General features: G+C 47.7%; 1 protein-coding gene across 1 annotated transcript in view; it reads right to left on the reverse strand.

Annotated features, from left to right (window-relative positions):
- PRKCA (protein kinase C alpha) overlaps positions 1 to 22,322 on the reverse strand; it is a 387,023-nt gene that overhangs the window by 68,911 nt on the left and 295,790 nt on the right. Inside the window, exons 6-8 of the mRNA XM_012747264.3 lie at positions 9,915 to 10,071; positions 8,736 to 8,870; positions 8,417 to 8,513 (exon numbers count right to left, since the gene is read on the reverse strand). Of these exons, the coding sequence (XP_012602718.1) occupies positions 8,417 to 8,513; positions 8,736 to 8,870; positions 9,915 to 10,071 (389 nt within the window). The remainder of the gene's footprint in view (positions 1 to 8,416; positions 8,514 to 8,735; positions 8,871 to 9,914; positions 10,072 to 22,322) is intronic.

A 22,322-nucleotide genomic window follows, 5' to 3' on the forward strand; every position in this document is an offset into this window, starting at 1 on the left:
ACAGAATTATTTTCTTGATTTCTTTTTTGGATAGTTTGTTGTTAGCATACAGAAACACAATTGAGTTTTGTATTTTGATTTTGTAACCTGCAACTTTCTGAATTCAGTGATTAGTTCTAATAATTCTTTTGGTAAAGTCTTTAGGGCTTTCTATATACAAGCCATGTCATCTGCAGATAGTTTTTACTTCTTCCTTTCTGATTTGGTTGCCTTTTATTTTCTTTTCTTGCTTAGTTGCTCTGGTAGAACTTCTAGTACTATGTTGAACAAAAGTGGGGAGAGTGGGCATCCTTTTCTTTTTCCTAATCTTAGAGGAAGAACTTTCAGCTTCAGCATGATGTTAGCTGTGTGCCAGATGTCATGCAAAAGTAGGTCAAAGCAGAGATGGATTGGGGAGCCCGTCCGCTGAAAACATCATCAAGCTACGAGAATTAGAGTTAGGCTTCGGGCTCTAGCAAGCTATACATGTTGGGACAACCAATCCACTGGGCTCATTCTCAGGAAGGATTCCTTGATAACAATTTCTAATGCTTAAAACAGGGATCTGAGAATGCTCCTGCCTCTCCATAGCCCTTGTTTACACATATAAATAACTTTTCATAATTAAAACATAATTCATCATTCATACACTTCATAATTTAGTCAAAACTAAATTTAAATGCTGTCTATTTCATATAATTAACTACGACACAAGTGAACAGCCACGGCTACCATTTACTGAGCACTTTTTCTACGCCAGGTGCTAGTCTAAGCAGCTGACATAAGCGAACTGAGGAAACCCTCACAGGATTCCCAGGCAGCGGGCACTGTCACTATCCCCACTCCATAAACTAGGAAACTACAGGCCAGAGGGTTTAAGGAACTTATCCGAGGGTCACCAGCTAGGAAGTGGTAGAGCAGAGATGTGCAACTATGGCTGGCTATTTTAAATTGTGCATTCTTTCCAGAGTGCCATGCTGAAACACTGAATGATTTGTCCCAGGTCATCTACCTGGGACATAGAAGGGGCAGGATTCAGACCCCAGCCGCCTGGCTCCAGGGCTGGGGCTTCCAACCACTGTGCAATACCACTTCTCACGTGAAAGTCACATGCCACGCTCAGCCCAGAGACCGCCTGCTGTGTAGCCACCACCCGGGAAGGGGAGGATGGGAGGGGGTGCTCAGATGCACTCCAAGAACAGCCGCCCTAGTTCACACTTAATCGTGAATTTCTCTCTATAAGAGCTTTAAAAGTATTTCCCTTTAGAGAGCTCATCTGGGTTTCAAGCGCTACCGTAATTTAAATACATTTTTCTTGTTTTCTTGGGTCCCAAGACTCTAAAGAGTTACCTCTGATAGATCATCTGTCAGCTTTCTAACAGGACATCATGTTTCATTATATTCTCAACAGAAATACCCCACTGTAGACAAACCCCAAAGCGTGCTGCCTCTCACCTGTCTTCCTTCTGCTATGGGCATGTCTGTCAATTACATTTTTTTTTTCTTGATATTAGATTTTAACTTACTCTGAAGTGGAGCAATGGGGAGCAGCAAAATCAAGGTTACAATAAGAAGACAAAGAGATAAAGGTTCTCTTAGCTTCTTATTTTGTTCTGTGTGTGTGTGTGTGTGTGTGTCAGTGTCCCGTTGTGTTGCCCAGACTGGAGTGTGATGGCTCAATCGTAGCTCACAGCAACCTCCAACTCCTGGGCTCAAGAGAGCCTCCTGCCTCAGCCTCCTGAGTAGCTGGGACTATAGGCATGTGCCACTATAGCTCGCTAATTTTTTTAAAATTTTTTGTAGAGACAGGATCTTACTATGTTGCCCAGGTTGTCTTGAACCTCTGGGCTCAAGCAATCCTCCCACCTCAGCCTCCCAATGCTTGTCGGCCACCACGCCTGGCCTCTACTTTTTAAATGATGAAAACAAATGAGAAGCCTGGATGACTGGACAGAACAGAATGGCGAAGTCTCATTTCGGGAAAGCTGCTTGACCTTTTTATATCAGAATCTAAATTAACTGTTAACAACAGTGGAATCAATCAATAAGAAACTCACAGGTGGAAATGAGCTCATTGAAAGTCCATTTGCAGCTAAAAGCCATCAAACTACAAATTGCAAGTGGTAATTATGTCACTAAAGCAAAATGAGAAAATCTAGGTTTTGTTAAATTCTGAAATATGAAATGTGGAGAAGGGACAAGTGCCCTTCCCCACCTGTCCCGTGCTCTCCGGAGGAGGGAGCCAGGTGCATGACTGCAGTGACAGGACTTCTGGCTTGATTTCTCTTCAAGGCAGCAGGACTGGGGAAGGAGGGCTTGGCTGGAGCAAATGCCCTAGGGAAGAGGGGCCACCCTCAGGAGAAAGGCTCTGCACAGGGGCCAGGGGAGGGTGGGCAGAGGAGGGAACTCAGCTCCGGGGAAGGGAAGTGCTGGCTCCAAAGGAAGGCCAGAGACCATCTGGACTCACCTCACCTTTGCTCCTCCCCCCATCTCTGCTCCTATTTTTTCGATTCTACGATAACTCCAGCTTGGAGGTAGATGTGGCCCTAGCGGGTTCAGGGGAAGAATCCACTGCCTGATAAACACAATATAAAAATGCTCAAGCGCACTAATAACCATGGAAATGAAACCACAAATAACGATAAGAACCTCTGGAACTGGCTTAAAAGAGGGAAAGATGTGCTTAGAAAGTTTTTTGTTTTTTTTTTTTCTTTTTCTTTCCCCCTCCAACTGGAAAGTTGCATGTAACATATAACTTCCTGGGCATAGCTCAGGATGTGAATGATTCAGATCCCAGATTTTGTAAAAGACCAAAATGGCAACATTACACCACCAAAAGCACTGGACTTTCATGTGAATGGAATCAGTAAAAAAAAAAATCAACTGTGACATCTCTGTTATTAACCTGATAATTTCTCTAATGAATTATCAGCGCCTACTATCATTATGATTATACTTGTGTTTATTTTTGGTGTGGTTTACGTCAAACATCCGGATGTGCTCACTTTCGAGTTTTAAATTGGGACTCTAAACCAAACCACTGAATCAAGAAGTGTCAGTGCAAGTCGAATTCTCACTGCGGGATTATATTTACTGACAGGCTGGCTTTGCTCAGAGGTTATCTGCTAAGTTCCCAGACACACGAAGCCCCCAATCACAGAAACACTGTATTCCAGAAACCATCTGAATGTAAATCAGGATGTATTTTCCCATAAAAACAATGCTATAAATGGTGATAAGGTCCTCACTAATATGCCTCTATTTCATACTAGGGCTGGACTATAGGATGCAGAACATGCTCACTGTTCAGACCATGATTTTAGCATGAAAATTCATTCCTTTTCAGAGAAACTTCAGAAGTTTAAAAAAAAAAATGCCCTCTATAACCGAGTTTTCATGATGAAATATTTGACAATGATGATGATTATAAGCTAACATTTATATAGTTAGTATCTTTTGGGGACTTTTCTATTGGCCACTTCATTTAATCTTTAAAACAGTGCTACTGAGTAAATATTGCTATTACGCCCATTTACAGTTAAGGACACTAACGCACAGAGAGGTCACATGGTTAAAAAGTGACAACACCAGGATTTGGTTCTAGAAGCTGGCAAACGGTGGCCCATGGGCCAAATCTGACCTGCTCTGTGTTTTTGTTTTTGTAAATAACATTTTCGTGGAACACGCGTGCTTGTTTGTGCATGCATCGTCTGCAGCTGCTCTGTGCCACAATGCAGAGGTGAGTTACTGCAACAGACGCCGCATGGCCGGAAAAGCCTAACATATTAATTCTCTGACCATTTACAGGGGTTTGTGGAGCCAGCGCTAAACCACCCTCCAGACCCAAGGACAGGTGGACCATGTCCCAGGCTCTGGCCATGAGCACCAACAGCCAGAGCAGAGCCCAGAAGCGGAGGAGAGAACAGAACGCCAGTCTTCCCCAGTGGCGACGGGAGACCCAAGGACACGCACAACAGCACAGGGGGTCCGGTGCGCTCCTTTCTCGGCAAGCTCCGTGCTGCACAACCAAGGCGGTCTGAACAGGGCCCCCAGGGGCACAACGCAAGCTCCACAGAAAGCAGGGACAGCCTGCTTTGCTCACTGCTGGCACCTCACTCGCTGACCGAATGAAGAAGATGCGTACTTTTACCTTTGCCAATCAGAGAACACGTGTGATTAATTTTGAAGACAAACACGGGACAGATTAAAGGCCCACAGACACACTGTCCACGAATATCACTGTCACGGTCCTGGTTTGTTTTGTCTTTTAGGAAGAAGGACTGACCTAAGAAGACCTATAATAGAGAGTAATGTCATTTCCAGCCACCCTGGAATCTTCCTTGGCTCCTAAGAGCTTCACACACTGATCGTTCTGTTTGCCAAGATTCTCGATCTCACAATCAAAACTTGAAAAACTTTCCACATACTCATCAGATGAATGCCGAGGGCGGCAGAGTTGTACATGCCCTGACTTGTGCTTTCATCAGACCGAGTGACTTGATTTCTGGGGAAGGATTCGAAAGCTACATTTGATTAACTCTTCCTAGAAAACAGACGTGGAAAGAACACCTTGATGGACGCTGTGCAAGGCCACTGAGTGACGCCTGCTCCTAAAAGGATGAAGCTTTATGCTGTGCTTCACCCAATACGGACTCACCACTGGGCTTAAGAAAAAATCTTGCTCAGCTGACTCAACCTGTTTCCAAAGGATGGGAAAGTACCTGCGAAAGAGGAGGTGGGGAAGAAAGGACTAAGGTGATGGGAAGCGAGTCAGGATGGCAATTACGTGGAGAGAAAGGATCCCAAGAGGGGCACCTATGGACACTGGGATCAGTCCTACTGGGACTGAGCGAGGGAACGGGGTGGAGCGTGAAAGAAAGTTCCCCAAAGTGCACCCGACACAACGGACAGAGACCCTGCGTGCAAAGGCTGCCCGCCACCCGGAATACTCCTCGGATGCGGACACCGTCTGGCCTGGCGCACGCCTTTCCAGCAAGCTGGCACTGGGGAAGTACCCTCACTCTCCCTTTTACTGACCTCAACAGAAAAACCACCGTGTGCTCAAACCCCTGCCTGAAATCAGACCTGCATATTCCATTAACAACGAAGCACGGCGGGTGCCATAAATTCTCAGCATCTTTTTGATACCACCCTCTAGGGCCTTTCTGCCCAGTCTCTCGCAGTTGTGTTTTTTAAATGCTCTGAGTAAACGAGCCAATGTAATCCGAGTAGTATCTAGGAAACACAAGCTGAAAGATGTTTAAAGAACACGCTGGGGTCGGGCGCAGTGGCTCACACCTATAATCCTAGCACTCTGGGAGGCTGAGGCAGGTGGATCGCTCGAGGTCAGGAGTTTGAAACCAGCCTGAGCGAGATCCCGTCTCTACCAAAACCAGAAAGAAATTAATTGACCAACTAAAAATATACATACATACGCCTGTAATCCTAGCACTCTGGGAGGCCGAGGTGGGCGGATTGCTCGAGGTCAGGAGTTCAAAACCAGCCTGAGCAAGAGCGAGACCCTGTCTCTACTATAAATAGAAAGAAATTAATTGGCCAACTAATATATATAGAAAAAATTAGCTGGGCATGGTGGCACCTGGGCAACAAAGCGAGATTCTGTCTCAAAAAAAAAAAAAATAATAATAATATATATACAAAAAATTAGCCGGGCATGGTGGCGCATGCCTGTAGTCCCAGCTACTCAGGAGGCTGAGGCAGAAGGATTGCTTGAGCCCAGGAGTTTGAGGTTGCTGTGAGCTAGGCTGATGCCACGGCACTCACTCTAGCCTGGGCAACAAAGTGAGACTCTGTCTCAAAAAAAAAAAAAAAGACGACAACGCTGGAGTATAGCTCACGCAGGTGCTCCGAGCATGGACCTCAGTACTGGCTGGAGAGCCACCCTTGTCCCCGTGCAACTGTGCTGACGTCACCGTTCCACTCTGAGGCTGCATATGGCCTTGGGCTGGAGTCCCTGCAAAGTCCACCGTGCTCCCAGGTGGGAGGACAGTAACTGGCAGCACGCACGCGCACGTGTGGCCTCCAACCAGCCTCCCCAGGGAAACGCTTCACTTCTGCTCAAGCCCCCTGGCCTGTTTGTTTGTTTTTTACATTTAGAACTCTGACCTTTATAAAAAGCTGGACTCACTGCCCAGAAAAACAGGAAGTTTACTCACCAGGAAGCCATAGAAATGAAGCACAAAAAGTGGGTCAGTATCTCTCCATGAGCAAAGCTAAGCTGCAGATGACTGCGAGCGACTCTGTCTCGATGCCCCGCACCGCTGGCTCCTCCCGTGTTTGCACCCCGCACTGAGGCTCCCGACCCAGTGACTGCCAACGGCCTGCAGTAAACGGGGTTCACTCTAGCCCCTCCGGTTTTCCCCCTGCCTGAAACAGCACAGTATTGCTGGACTCAGCATCCAGAAACTCTCTCTCGAGGGCCCCACCTGCCGCAGGGGCGGTGGGACACGGGACGCGCCTCACGAAAGCCCTCCCTGCGCAGCGTTCCAGGTTCCAGACGCAGCGGTGGGAAGGAGGTAACGGGCAAGTGAAGGAAAAAACAAACAGAAAAAGAGCTGTGCCTCGCATGGAGTCGTGAACCTAACTAAACCCTGACTTTCATCTTTGTACCTAAATCCCTCTAAATGTGGTAAGGCCTCTTTGGAAAGAATCTTTCTTCTCGATGTAAATATATATAAACAGATAGTCATTATTGTAATACATAATTAAGAATAATTCTTTTTTTTCTTTTAAAGAGATGGATTCTCGCTATGTTGCTCAGGCTAGCCTCGAACTCTTGGGTTCAAGAGGTCCTCCCATCTTGGCCTCCCAAGTAGCTGGGACTACCAGTGTGCCCTGTCACTCCTGGCTTACTCCTATATTTTTTAAGAGCAGAGACTGCAAGCTGGTTCTTAAGCTGGTTCTTGCTGGTTGAAGCCTACCTGTGTCCAAAACAGTAGAAGTGTGTTTATCCTACACAGGGTTCTAAGTTTTAGCCTTAGAACTCTGCCACCATGAAGAGAAATCAGAATGTGTCATGTAAAACCTGGATTTTTAGCTTGTCTTGAAGAATGAAGGTCTGGTAGAAAGAGCCTGCATTTGTGCAGGACAATAATCAACTGGCGCTGAGTGGCAGCAGCTGCCGCCTTCAGACAGGGCTCGAGCTCACCAGCTCGCCCCAGGCCCCACTGCTCCCTGCTGCCTCATCAGCCCTGAGGCCGCTGTCAGCGGCCACGTATTTATATTACCTGTGACTCCTTTCACTCACGTGTGCTCCCCGGGATACCCAACCGGACAGCCCCTGCCGTTAAGCATTTGCCACCAACATCAACTTTAACCAAACAGCAGCACAAAAAAGTAATGTGAACAATTTTTTATTTCACATCCTTCGAAATTCATTCTATCTAGACCTGACCGCCGTGTTTCTTTGGGAACAACAGAAGAAGAAAAACAAGATCAGCAGCTCATGAGTGTCAACATTTCAGTAACAGTTCAGTGTCTGTACACACGAGTGTGTGTGTGTGTGTGTGTGTTTTTAGGGTGGGGAACTTTTTTAGGGAACTCTAATTAGTTTGAAGAAGAGAGAGATTCAAAAAGCAATTAACCTGTCACACGGCTGAAGAGGCTGGCATAGGAATCCCCCAGACAGCCCAAATGCAGGGTGTTACAGAGATAGGAAAAAAATCAAAGGTTGTGACTTGGAACACAAGGCAGGTGCTTAGAGAAAAGGATGTCCGTTAGCAGCCGAGCTGTCTGGTGAGTCGAGAGGAGAAGGGGCAGAGAGGAGAGGAAAAAGCAGCCAGAGAGAAGCAGCCGAAGAGGGAGGGGGGAAGACGACCAGTGAACCTGGGCAGAGGCGCACAGAGATGCCGGCTAGGAAGCAGAGCAGGGGGTGGCCTTCTCTAAACACCTGGAGCAAAGATAAAAAGGAATCTAAAACACAGAATATTTGTTTAAGTTGGTGTCTCAGAACAAAACTGGGAACACTGTGCTTTCTGTAAGGTGAGGGGATGTCTCAGATGCCGGCACGATAGCTGAACCACACACACACACGTAAAGGGACTCCTAAGAAAAGGCCAAAGTGATTCCCCCATTTTCGAAAGAGCACAAGCCCTTCTTAGTGAGGCGCATCCTGCTCTCAGAACCTGGCTTGTCTCTCCAGCGATGTGCGAACCGAGTTCTTATGCAGAAACCAACCACGCTTCCATCTCTGGGATATTTCCGATTTCCATTTTTCAAATGATAATAGACATAGAATGTCAACAGCTTGCCAAGGGAAGCGATCACACAACATGTATGTTTTAAGACAGAGAAAAAAAGATTATTAACATATAAATTACTTTTTGCCTTCAATGATGGGACCACAAAAATTTGGCCCTTCCTAAAGCTACGCTTTGCAAAGAAAAGGTGTTTCCAGTAATTTTGTTGGTAGCCTCACCTCGAATTTCTGCCTGAGCTCCATGTTTCCTTCCTCGTCCCCTTCTGGAATGGGCACGTTGTAGTACTCACCCTCTTCTTGGTTAAGCAACTTGTACCTTTCAAACACATGGGAGAGAAGGAGGGTCAGGGCACTGTGTTTGTACCACACCAAGTTCAGCAACTCTTCTTCTTTAACGCCTGGTCAAGCTGTTTCGTGAAATGCCGCCCATGGAGAGACTACAGCCAGGTAACTAGACATTCAACGGCCATTTCAGAGACTTAAATCTCTAAATTGTCTGACGTTTTTGAGACATACTCAACCTCAGGGGCTTCCTTACCATCCACTGGCTGGCATCTTCATTAGCTCCGAAACGCCAAAGGAAAGGGATCCCATGAAGTCATTTCTTGTTGTTCGATCCCAGTCCCAGATTTCTACAGACAGTCGTCGGTCTTTGTCTGAAGGTTTTAATTTGCTACAAAACACACAGACAGAAACACTAGGTTATCTAGATTGTGGTTTCTTGGGAGATACCACTTGCTCCTGATCCGAGTGTGAGATAGACAATAGACTCAATTCTCTTCCTGTCCCAATAAAATACCAACCCCTTACACTGGCAAGCAAAGCTCTACACCAGGGGTTAGCAAAACATGAACCACAGGCAAAATTGAGCCCACTGCCTATTTTTATAAATAAAGTTTTATTAGAACGTAGCCATGACCATTTGTTTACGTGTTGTCTGTGGCTGCTTTGGCACTAGAATGTTTGAGTTCTGTAGGTGCAAGAGAGACTGTATGACTCACAAAGTCTAAACTGTATACTATCTAGCCCTTTACTGAACAAAGCTTACTGGCCCCTCTACAATAGAGAGCTACTTTCCTGGCACTTCCTGTGTACCAGTCCACAGAGAGGACCCCTTGCCTTTGTTCAGCTGCAGCCAGTGCTTTCTCACTCCCGACTTACTCTCTCTTACCATTCCCTCCGCCTTTTTCCCCCTTCTACCATCTCTACCTCTGAAATCCTGACAACCCTTCAGGGCCCACTTTAAATGACACTTCCTCTAGGAATTCCTCCTTGCTTATAGGTGAGAATGATCTTCCCGTTTTAGTGGCAGTAACACCTTCTATATTACTCCCTCCTTCTGTGTTCTAAAAACCATTTAATTCTTGCCTTAACTCTTTAATTCTTGCCCCTAACTCTCAAAAGAACCTAAATTCATCAAGAGGTGGGCACCTCTCATACGTTTTTCTATTGTCTTTAATATCCTAAATAGAATTTTTTGTACAGAGTAGGTAACGATAATAATTTGGGGCCTGCCTTGTGCAACTCTTGGTAAACAGAATCACCATCCATCAAACAGAGGTGATGACGGCTACCTCCCTAATGCAGTCTGAGAAGAACTTAGGAATGAAGACTTGTTTAAAGACATTTAAAATGAACCCACCTCATGATCCCTAATAATGAGGCGGGCAACTCTATGGTGTGCAGAACAAAATGTGATCAAGAAGAGACCACTTACAACGTGAAGGACTCGTTCCACTGGGGGTTCAGCGTGGAGCGGATGGTTTTGGTTTTCTGTTTGCTTTCGTTCTTGGGATCAGGAATAAGTTTCAGCTTCACGTAGGGATCTGAAAGCCCATTTGGGTCCATAGGGATGAGGTTTTTTGCATCTCGTACTGTGAAGACAGAAAGAAGAAAATATTACCAAAGGAGAACTGGCCCATCCTGCCCAGTGTCCTGTGTCAATACCAAGCTGAATGAAAGAGATGTCAGGAGGGGGTTTAAGGGGTGAGAAAGGGAAAGCCAAAAGCCTCTGATGCTCAACCTGAGAAAAGCTACCTGCCGCCACCATTGACAGAGACAAAGAGAATCGCATGGCCTCTGTGGGCAAGCCTTGGGACTCAGCATCAGCCTGCACAGGCAGCATCGGCGACATTCAGGCACCTACTAGAAATGCAGAAACCCATAACTGTATCAACTTCCTTTAGAGGCAAAAAAAAAAAAAAAAGAAATGCAGAAATCTGGGCCCACCTCAAACCTGCAGTGGCAGAATCTGAATTTTAATAAGAGTCCCAGGGGACCTTCACAGCTCTCTGGGAGAAATGACGCACTCGCCCCCCATCTAAGCAACCAGCCTGACCCGGTCCACGGCACTACACATGCACCCGAGCTCCTAGAAGGTGTTATTTCTTTTCTTTGTAAAGGCCAATGGTTTCCAGCCCTGGCTGTATACTGGAATCACTTGAGATGGGGAGGGGTCAAAAATTCCAATGCCCAGAATTAAATTAGGATAGCCAAGGGATGGGCTTGAGTCCTGGCTTTTAAAAGCTCCCCAGGTGATTTCATCGTACAGCAGGGCCAAGAGCCATTGGTGTACACAGTGGAGTTCAGAATTGCTAACCAACATGTGGGTCTGTGGACCAGCAGCAGTTATATCACCTGGGAGCTCATGAGACATGCAGACTCTCAGGATCCACTTCAAAATTACTAGCAACTCAGAATCTTCACTTTAATGAGATGTCCAGATGATTTCAGTGCACATTCTAGCTTGAGAAGCACAGATATGAGAATCACAAATAATTAGAAGGAAAGGTCATTTCACCCACAGAGGAAGGCATGCTCAGAGATGACATGCTCAGAGATGACATGCTCAGAGCTGGCAGAGGCTGTGACAGTGGGAGTGGCCAGCTACAGCCACTGAACACCAACCTAACAGGTCATTATCTGTCACACTATGATGAGCAGGGGCAGAGGCCTGAGCCTGACTAGCCCGAATGTCTTCCTTGCTATCGTCCATGGCATTTTCCCCAATAAAGCTGAACTTTCCCATTATCAGGGTCCCTAACTGGTCAGACGGCATCAGTGCACATATAACTGGGGCCAGGCTCTTTGGCCCCGTGGCTGTCACAGTGTGGTCCTTGCACCAGCAGCCCCGGCAGCACCTGCTCAACCAGAACTCTGGGGGTGGGGGTCTAGTGAGCTGTGGTCACCAAGCCTCCAGGTGACTCTGACGTGTATAAAAGTTGGAGAACCAGGGATCTAGCCTGTTAGCACCGATTAGCAGCATAGTTTGATTGTTAAATTAGGAATTACAGAGGAAACTTAGAAGAAGGTGCTGGAGTTGGCAGCGGGCAGGGGTAGAGGGGGCGGGTGGGAGAATGCTGAAGATGTTGGGTCTTTGGACACAAATGAGGTGGGGGAAGCCCTAAGATCAGATGTCACAGACAAGCACTGCCCTTACTAATCTGTGGCCACACTGTGTGCTGACTCCTGCTGCCCAATGTCCTTACTTCCTCTTTACCTGGCAGCCACAGTACAGGATGGTGACAGGCGGGACCATATTCAAATGGTCTGGGAGGGGGAGTAGGCTGGCTCAGGCCCGAGAGCCACCGAGAAGCGGAACACATGGTCCTCACACTGCTCCTTTGCCTTCCAAGTATTTCTTCCCATAAGACAGTATCTAAGCTCACCCAGCTGGGGAGAGGACAGAACACAAAACAAACACGCACGGGGCCCTGCGGCTCCTCAGACCCACTTCTGCATGCTGCCTCCCTCGCCTTGTGACCCTGTTTCTTCGTCTAGAAAAATGAACAGACGCATAATTCCAGCAGAAGAGGACTGTTGGGAGAATTGGATAAAATAATGTACATAAAATGTCTTATTATTGTTGGGGGCTTGGAAAATGGGAAAAAGAATCCTTGGTGTGAATGTTCACTGTGCCTCAGGCACGATGTCTTGGACTCAGCCCCATGACTCATTGTCCTAAAATCTCTAACAGGTCAGAGGCCTGCAGGGCACTTGGCCACCAGAGAATTCACCAAACTCAAGCGGAAGGTTTTAATACAATGCAGAGGGTCTAGCCTCCTAAAACAGCAACCCCGAGTATCACAAAAGATAAAAAATTTGAGCATAAAAATGGAGCTCTCCCATGAGGAATGGAAAGGAGCCAAGGGTTTCTTTCTGATTAAACACTAGAATGAGAAATGAGATGCTTTTTAAAAGGCAGAAAATACCCTGGAATGTCTAAACATGGGAGGCTGCAGAAGGTCACATCCCAGATAAGCCAATGAAGAGCCTTATCAAAGTCACCAAAAGTTCCTGAGTTGTCCCCTACTAGTTGCAGAATTATCTTGGAGGCTGGCTTTTACATATTCAATTTATAGTCCTGACAGCCAACACACACACACAAAATCATTTAAGGCCGCTCTCTTCTGAATGGTGATGAGTTAAAATCTTGATGGAATTTAAAGCTGTGGGCTCCCTACTAAAGATACTATCATTTAAGTTGAAAATAAAAAGAGTTATCCATTCCAAATGTCACTGAAGCAGACAGTGGGTCCAAACTTCAATTTCTTATTGCAGTGGAGAGCAGCCTGCCTGATGTGTGACTCATCTCCTGCCAGGACACCTGAAGCAGGATTATGAGCAACCAACTTGGGGCCTCCTCTGTTCGGAAGGTGGGCTCTGGGGCCAGGCTGCCTGCGTCTGAATCCTGGCTCTTCCACTTCATGGTTGTGGGCAAGATACTTAATTTCCCTGTGCTTCAGTTTTCTCACCTGGAAAGTTGTATCTCCTTCATATGTCAGGATTATGTAGGTTCATACACGTAAAGTGGTTAGAACAGTGGCAGGTACACGTAAGAGCCCAGGAATGATTATTATCGTTGTTGCCAATGCAAGTCACTGGCGGGGAACAAGACCAGAAAGGCTTAGGTGTTCAGAAACTGCACCAAGAGCCTATGAACTGGCAAGCAAATGCCATGGAAAATAGGACAACGTGGCAATTTTCTAACATAGTTGCCACGACATGGTTTTAACAATGTCTTGAGCTAAGAAGCAATGTTGGAGGGCATGGCTAACGGGAATAGCTGTTAGCAAAGCTGGAAGAGGGGGAGCTAGGAAAGAGAAGAATTAAAATGGGGAAAGGAATGAGAAGAAGGCTAGAGGCCCAAGAGAGAAACAAGGGAAGGGTGCTAGCAAGATGTGGAGTTAGAGGATGGGCACGTGGCCCCAGCACAGGTGGGCAGCCACCTCAGCTACTCACTGGAAACACCTCGGATGTTTCAGGCACATACTGGGCCCCACCCAGAGAGTCAAGTTTACGTGGTTTGGATTGAGGTCCACACATCTGGATCTCTTAAGCTCCCCAGAATAGTCTTACATGAAGCCAAGGTCAGGCACTGTTCAATGCTCCCAGTAGTCATTCTCGAAGTATGGCTGTATTGCCGGCATCATTGCCACCATGTGAAGATTTTGATTATTATTCACATTTTTCTTTCAATTGTCTCATTTTTTCACACCCAACATTTAAAAAGGAAACATATCATTTGTAATAAATGGAAAACCAAGATTGTTTGCCATAAATGGAAAGTAACCATAAAAGTAAATACAATGACAATCTGTCACTCATTCCTAGTCGGATAAAATTGCCTGAAACCTGTCCTCTCTTAGCCACAAGGGAGAAATTAACAAGTGTTAAGGACATTCTGGCCCCAGATAGATTCTCTCTCTGCAGTTACAGCCCAGATTGAAAGAAAATTGAAAAGAAAATAACGTTCTCATCATGTAACTGAATGGTTTTTAATATCAGTTCGGTACCTCCAGAAATCATCTCGGGCGCTACCAAGTCTCATACCCACAGTGGCCCCATCCTACCCGTGGGAAGCAAATTGGAAAGAAGGCCGACTCTAAAGCTTATTAAGGATGCTGAATATTCCACAGCCTAAAAGCAGCACCAGGTCCAAGAAGAACAGACGCGGCACAGGTCCCATAGCTCATTTCCTGTCTCTCACTTTCTACAGGAACCAAACTGTTCTGACCCACAGAATAAAGACAGAGAAACCAATCACATTACTCTGATAAACCATTAAGGATGAGATGGGTTTTTTTTTTAAAGATTATCACGCCAAATCAAATTCCAAAAAGATAGTCTCTAAACATAGAGCCAACACACTCCCCTTGCTCACGCGGGTGCAGAAGCACTGCCTGTGCTCCCCAGGGTCTGCACACGTGGGCTGCAGCTAGGACGCGCTCCCATCACGTCTCATTAGCAGTTCTGCAGCCTTTACAAGGAGGAGACATCTGCCGAGGAAATACATCTGTGCCATGGCATTGGCCATTTCAGAATAGAAAGTCTGTTCTGTAATTCCAGAACCTTAATAGAAATATAGAATACTAATTATATTCCCTTTTTTTTTTTTTTTTTTTTTGGCTTGAGATGGCTGCTCTGAAATTACCAGCTGTCAAGGCCAGCACTGAGAAAACCAGCCTGGGTTAGAAGGTTATAGAATTTCCTGATAGCGTAATAAGCTATCATTTCTGGATAAAAACCGTTCAGATAAGATTATGAAGTTTGAGAAATACCTACCCAGAGATATCCGATACAGGTGGCTAGGTGAGCCCGGGACATGTGAGTTTTAAATAAATGTTTAGGCATGAATGAGGTTGGGGATACGGGTACAGGGGCTGTATTACCAGCTCAGAGGACTGGACAGCCTTAGCCAGATCGGGGAATCTAAGCTACAGATGCCTCAGGGTATAGGGGAAAGCACAGATTTAGCAAGGAAGCGGTGATTTTGCCCAGGGCCTGCTTGATGGGGAAAGTGGAGGTGGGGACTCGGGCAGGCAGACAGGCAGACAGAAGCAACTGCCATGCTTTCTCTGGGAGAAGCAAGTTATACCCACATAGACTCGCAGTCAAGCGAGTGGTTTATGGGCATCTGAGGAGGTAGGGGGGATAGCCAGGCTCACTTGTCCTGAAAGGGTAGAGCGGATGGTGGCTGCACCATCTCAAGGGGTAGCATAACCTACTGGCTCGAAATATGGGCAGCCAGGGTCAAATCTCTGCCACTTCTTAGTTGCATGGCTTTGGATAAGTTACTCAACTTCTCAGTTTGTTCATCCTGGGCACAATAAGAGTGCCTATCCCATAGGGTTGTTGTGAAAATTAAGTGACTTAATATATGCAAAGCATTTATAAGAGGACCTGGAACAAGGGAAGCTTTAGTGGAGTATTTGCTATCATTAGTAACGGCAGTGTTAAGTGCTTGCTATCTTACCATCACTGTTATTACCACCAACACCAGAGTTTGCTTCTCCTCTCTGCCCCCAGAAGCAGGGCTGTTTTCTCAAAGTTAAAAACAAATATATTAAAGGAACAGTTCATATAGTCCTGGAATCTCCAGCTCTCAGGGTAGGCTAGAGTTAAACAGCTCTTAGTTGTTCCAAAATAGTTTGGGATCCAAAAAGTAATAATAATTCAGTGCAATCCTTGAGCCATTCAGAGAGTGGGCCAGATGGTCTCCTAATCCAGAGAACGTATGTATGTAGCATAAATTATGAAGTGGAGGGATAAAATAAACACCCGTGAGCTCACCACCTAACATAACAGCTAGATCAGCGGCAACACTGCTGAACCTACCTGGCGTGTGCCCCCATCCCACCCACCCCCTACCTCCCATGGATCTTCCAGGTCACTCTGGGGGCACGTCAGCTTGGCAAGCTCAGAGTAAAGCACATGGAGGTTCTGAAGGATTCACCCACTGGCACACATGTGGAAGGTTTTGTTGAGAACACAACTATATCCCTGTTGCCTGCAGACTGGCCTTGTGGGCTCTGACCCGCGGTAACCCCCTCCCCCGCCCATCAGAGGGTTCATATCTATACGGAGACATTGTTTGGCGATGCACAGAAGTCAAGTGCCTCCGAATTTTTAAAAACAACATGGCTCTTCAAACGATCCCTTTGCTTTAGAAAATAATTCTCTATTTCTATTGCTTTCTCTGCCCCTTCTTTGAGCACCCTTGTTCCTGGCTTCTGCTTAAAAGCCAACAATAAGGACAAAAGCTCAAAACAGGGACTTACTGCAAAAGTCAGGATTGTTCTGTGTGTGCTGACCCAGTGACACCTCCCACCTCCACCCATGCCCAACAGCAAAAGTGAGAGCAAACGAAATTCTGCAGTCCTACTCCACATCACGCACAAGCAAAAGTTATGTTCTCTGACATTGCAGGAAAAAAACAAAAAACAAAAAAAACCTCTTGTTTGAAGTCGCCAACAGCAAAAGGAATGTGAATGCAAAAATGCTGGGGGGGAGGGCGGCAAGTGCAGAAAACCAGCAGGCTTCAGTCTCTGTGGTCGAAAGAACCTAGTGTCACCTAACATCATGTGACACAGTGATGGAGGCTTCCTGAACCCAAGAGCCACATCGTAGAGCAACAGAAAGTGACGTCACAGCTGGAGAATTGATAATTATTAGACATCCATAATGTTCTCTCAAAGGACTTCAGATCCAGGAATTAATTTCTTATAAGAAGGTGCCATTATCAAGCCCATGTGCAGATGGGGCACTCAGGCAGAGAGAGGTGAAGTCACTGGTTCACACAAAGCTAACGGGTGGCCAAGCCGGGGTGAGCTTGTGATGGTGAGCTTGTGATGGAAACCCAGCTTTCCCTGTTTTTCTATAAAAAAAAAAAATGACTTGAACAAGACACAATGTCTCCAAGAAAAGGTGGTGAAGTTGGCCTCAGCTAGGAGGGAATGGGGGAAGTGTCTGTCCAGGAGAATGAGGAAGGGAAGAGAGAGACAAGCACCCTTCCACAGGAAGGACGGGTGGCCGCAGGGGACGAGGGCTAAGTGAACACACACCTCAGAGTGCGGGACTGAGCCCTGGGTGTGTCTAGAGGGGCGGGGAGGAGGCAGGCGAAGTGTACACAGTACTTCTCTGCTTGGGTGCCTGGAACTTACTAAAGGGGGCTGCAGCGCCTGATTTAAATGTCTGGGGGTGGTGGCTTCTGGAGTATCATTCTAAAGCCACTAAACCACTTAGCACGCTGGGGTTTGGTGGTTTATAGGGCACTCCAGCTGGAATGTGCTGACGTCTGCCTAAGAACCAACAGACTGGTACCTGAATCAAGGAAGATCATGATGACACTGAGACACGGGGCCCCAGAGCACCCAGTGACCATGACACCAAAGAGGCCACAAGGGAAGGCTAGATACACACCCCCCCCCCCGCCCCTCTGCCCTGCAGATAACAATTTTAGGGCAATTGGCACGTGGAAAAATGCATAGTGGGGAAAAGAAGGAAAAGACTGCAGTGGGTCAATTTTCCCTGATGCAGAGATTTTTAAGGCCACAAAACAAATATTGAAAGCAGAGAAAATGACACTCCGCAAAATAGCATGAATGTACTCAAAACAATGTTCGTTACACCCCCCCCCCCAAATGCTCAAAACATCCATTGTGTGTGTTCCACAAGAGGCCCGGTGGGTGGGTGGGGCTGTATTTTTTTCAGTTAACAAGTATTGTCTAGCTCTATTCAGGAGAATAAATAAATAAATAAATGGTGTGGGGAAAAGGTCTGGGTTCATGAAGTGTTTGGCCCCTGCCGAATGAACGTCTGTGGGCCGGGGCAGGCTCCCCCAACGCTAAGTGGGGTTCGCATCCTGCCTCTGCTGGGAGACTGGACTTACCTTCGCTTCTGGCCGCTCTCCACTGCCGGGATGGCTTAAATGATGACCTCAGTCATAGGGACCCCATTAGTTTCCTGAGGCTGCTGTGACAAATCACTACAAACTTGCTGGCTTAAAACAACAGACATGCGTTCTCCCACGGTTCTGCAGTCCACAGGTCCAACATCAGTGTCGCAGGCCAAAATCCAGGGGTCGGCAGGGCCCGGCTCCCCCGAGGCTCTAGGAGAGTCTGTCCCTTGCCTCATCTGCTTCTGGCAGCCAGTGGCATTGCCTGGCTTGTGGCCACCCCTCCCATCTCTGCTCCATGTCTACACCACCCTGTCTGCTGTGTGTGATTTCTCTCTGTGCCCCTCTCTTACGACGATGCACGTGACTGCATTCAGGGCCCATCCAGACGATCCAGAACAATGTCCCCATCTCAAGATCCTTAATTTGATCACATCTGCAAAAACCCCTTTTCAGAATTAAGGCCACATTTATAGATCCCAGAAATCAGGATCTGACAGCGTTGGGTGGTCATTATTTAGCCTATTCCACAGGTACTATTAAGGAATTTCCTTTGGGGATGATGCAAATGTTCTGGAATTAATGGTGGTGATGGTTGCACAATCTTGTGACTGTACTGAAAACCACTACAATGGAAACTTTAACAGGGTGCATTTTATGACAGTGAGTTAAATCTCAATAAAAAAAGAATAGATGCATTTACTGACAAGTTGCCATGTTCTTTGCTACACCCACTCACTTAATCCTCATAATACTCCTGAGAAATAATGACTCAGATGCCTGTTTTCCAGCTGAGGGAACTGAGGCACAGAGACGTTGAGTATCTTGCTCAAGTTGGGCATTTGGTCAGGGACAGAGTCAAGAGTGCACTGGAGTCCTGACTCTGGGGCCTGAGCCTCAGCCTCTACCTGGCCCTCCCAGGTGGCCTCTACATCCAGGTTCACCTGTTGGTATGGAACACCAGGCAGCAAACTTTCCCTCTAAAGAGCCAGGTCATAGATAGTTTACACTCTGCAGGCCACAAAGTCTCTATCATGACTACTCAAGCCTGCTGTGGAGCAAAAGCAGCCATGGACAACAATGAACATGGCTGTGTTCCAATAAAACTTTATTTAAAAAAAAAAAAAAACAGGCAGTGGACCAGATTTGGCCCTTTGCCTGTAGTTTGCTGGTTTCCCAGCATAGAACAAATAGCACCCCACCACCCCAAAACATAGTGAGGTGTCTGAGGAGAAACTGATACAGAAGAGGAATCTCTACTTCCTTCAGGCTCCTTCTGCTTTGAGCTGAGCATATTAATTCTGACCCCATCTTAAAGCCTGGGGGGGTGGGGGTGGGGGAGAGAAGGTGCGTCTGCCTCCTGATGGTAACTGGAACCCACCTTCTCCCTTTCTCAGCAGATCCTGCAGAAGCCAACATCTCCCACATGTACACATGTGTGCTTCTGTTCTCCTGGTTGCTTTAGGCTTTTTAGTGCAGTAGTCTACACGCTCCTAGACAAACCTGCTCGGCAGCCTCCTCCCTAGAGCATCTGATCTGGCCATGACCTGTTACAACTGGCCAGTCCCACCTTGTTCAGGCGTCCCCAGCCTGCTCCACACCTGGGCCCTGCCACCTGGGGCCAAGTGCAAGCAGTGAGCGTCAGGAGGCACCAGGGGGCCGTTCTTCTCTTGTGCAAAAGTGGCTCTGGAAATAGGTATTGCAAAGGGACCTGCGTCCAGTAGCCCTGGGATGCAGACAAGCTGACCTGCCAGAGGGGAGCTGGCACGGAAAAGGCCCGTGTGTGTGCTCAGTAATCCAGCTGTGTTCTCCCAGAGCTAGGGCTTGTCCTGCTGAGAGGTTTACCCTCCCAACAGCCTCGGCACTCAGCTCGGGAGCATCCCATGTGGCCAGAGGGCCGGATCCGACAGAACAGGGAAGAAGCCCTCACCCCACCGGCTCAGAGCGACGCCGTGGCTCAGCCACACCAGCGTCCCCGGCTTTTCTCCAGCGCACGTCTCCCCGGTCACGTTACTGGGAAGAACACGCTGTTCCTGAGGTCTGTACGAGTCTCACTTTAGGCCTCTTCGATGACGCTGCAGCGGGGAAACTGTGTCCAAGGAGCTGCCAGTTCCCTCACGTTGCTACAAGTCAGTTCCGTACCGGGAGCCAGAACTCCTCGGCAAATGTGGGTTTGGGGAAGCTGGTGCAGTGACAGATTGCTTCCGGAACAGGATTTACCGAATGCCTTCCCACGTGACGCTACGGGGGTGGTCAAGCTGTCCAGCAATACGGCAAGGTTCTGGGCTCAGGGGCTCTGGCTTGGAGCCTCTCAATCCACGAAGGCAGGATAGCCCTGGCAAGGGCGGGACACCTCAGAGGTAGTGGCGGGCAAGTTACCAAGGGACACCATGAAGGGACTGGACCGGCAAGGCTGCAGACCATCAGGTGGGCACAGAAAGCCACCGCAGAAGAAGGGGCCTGGGCCGGCTCCAGCTGGCACCGGGAGAGCATGCAGTGAGATGTGGCTCCAAGTCACATTCCTGATCCACCCGGCTTATAACTCTGGGTGACAGGCACACCCTGAAACGCTCTGGGCCAGACACGCTCCATTTTCTTTAAGCCAGGAACCCCTTTATTACAGTATTACAACGTTTATGACATTTTAGGACACTCATGGGCCCTGGGTTGAGGACCTCTGTTATGTGCCTAAAGAGCCTGGTTCTCCAAGGATCCAGGGATCTTTCTCTTCCCACAAACATGTTCAGAAGCCACAGGCAAAGGGAGATCAGCCTTCCTCAGGTGGGTTCCTGCTGTGGCTGTGGATGGCAAGAGGTCTGTGGTGTCATCTGAATATTTGTGTCCCTCCCCCTTCCCATGCATGTTTGAAATCCTAACCCCCAAGGTCATGCCGTTAAGAGATGGGGCCTTGGGAGACCATTAAGTAAAAGGGTGGAGCCCTCATGAATGGAATTAGTGACCTTAAAAAGAGAAACGGGATGGAGCTTGTCTGCCCCTTGTACCACGTGAGGCCACGTGAGAAGACACTATCTAGGAGTCAGGAAACAAGCCCTTCTAGATACTGAATCTTCTGGTGCCTTGATTTTGGACTTGCTAGCCTCCAGAACCGGGACAGTTACCAGTTTGTGGGACCTAGTTATAGCAGCCCAAACAGACCATGACAGTCTGGGCGCTGAGAAGAGCCCTGGCCACGGCAAGGTGGGAGGCACGTGGCAGTCGGGCCACAGCGGCCGTGGTGTGCTTCTCCAGTGGCGTGGGTACAGGTGCCCGCGTGTGCGTGCCCACTAGCAGTCAGGCTCCCTGTGGCACGTGGAGGTAGCCGATTTCTCAAGCAGGAACTATGAAGAGTTGACAGGACAGGTGAGGGCTGGTCACGGGTGGCGGCCCAGGTAGTGCCACCCATCAGACTGATTCCATAAAACTGGCCAAAAGCAACAGCGAAGGAAATCACAGTCTTCTCTCAGTAACAAATTAGAACTGGGAGAGCTTTTCAACCATAGCTCGAGTGGCACTTGGTTACAGTATTCTTGAGGTTCCCAATATGGAAAATAGGCCGATGACCTGTGCTTTCTACCATCTGTTATACTTTAACATCTAAAGTTTAGCTACGTTCCACACTCTGGCCCACATTCACCTAGCACATGGTGGTATGAGTTAGGGGCTGGTATCATTTCTGACTAGCTGGTTAAATATACATATTTTTTAAAGAGACAAGGCCTCGCTCTATTGCCTGGGCTAGAGTACAGTGGTGTGATCATAGCTCACAGTGGCCTCAACCTCCAGGGCTCGAGCAATCCTCCTGCCTCGGCCTCCTGAGTAGCTGGGACTACAGGCATGCACCACCCTGCCTGGCTTTTTTTCTTTTTTTTTTTTTTTTTGTAGAGATGGAATCTTGCTATATTGCCCAAGTGGATCTCAAATCATTCCTGGCCTCAATTATTTCTCCTGCCTCGGCCTCCCAAAGTGCTGGGATTACAGGTGTGAGCCACTGTGCCTGGCCAATATGTTAAATAATTAATGGCATCCAACTTATTACATTTAGGACCTATATAACCCAAAAGAGCCATTCCACGCCAACAATGGCAGTCTCTTTGCTACTAATTATTTTGAACCCCTGCTGCCTGGCACAGCACCTTGCTCAGTGGCTGCTCACACAGGAATCTCCGTGCGCCCCTTGCCCTGTGGTTCCGGGCCCATGCTGCCCCGTTGCTGGCACATGCCCCCTGGAGCACGGGCACAGCCCTCCATTCATCTCCGTGCCACCAGCTCTTACCAGCACAAGACCCATCTTCTCTGCCCTTCCCCCCTCCTGCCAGCCCAGCCCACAGAAGCTGCATCTCTAGAGCCTGTCAGCAACTCGAGGGCAGGGCTGCACTGCCTCCTACCCCGGCATCTCTCCCCTGGGTCGACACAGAGCAAGACAAAACCCACGAGTGCTCGACAGATTCT

The sequence above is a fragment of the Microcebus murinus genome, chromosome 18 (genome assembly GCF_040939455.1).
Source record: "Microcebus murinus isolate Inina chromosome 18, M.murinus_Inina_mat1.0, whole genome shotgun sequence".
Lineage (NCBI taxonomy): Eukaryota > Metazoa > Chordata > Mammalia > Primates > Cheirogaleidae > Microcebus > Microcebus murinus.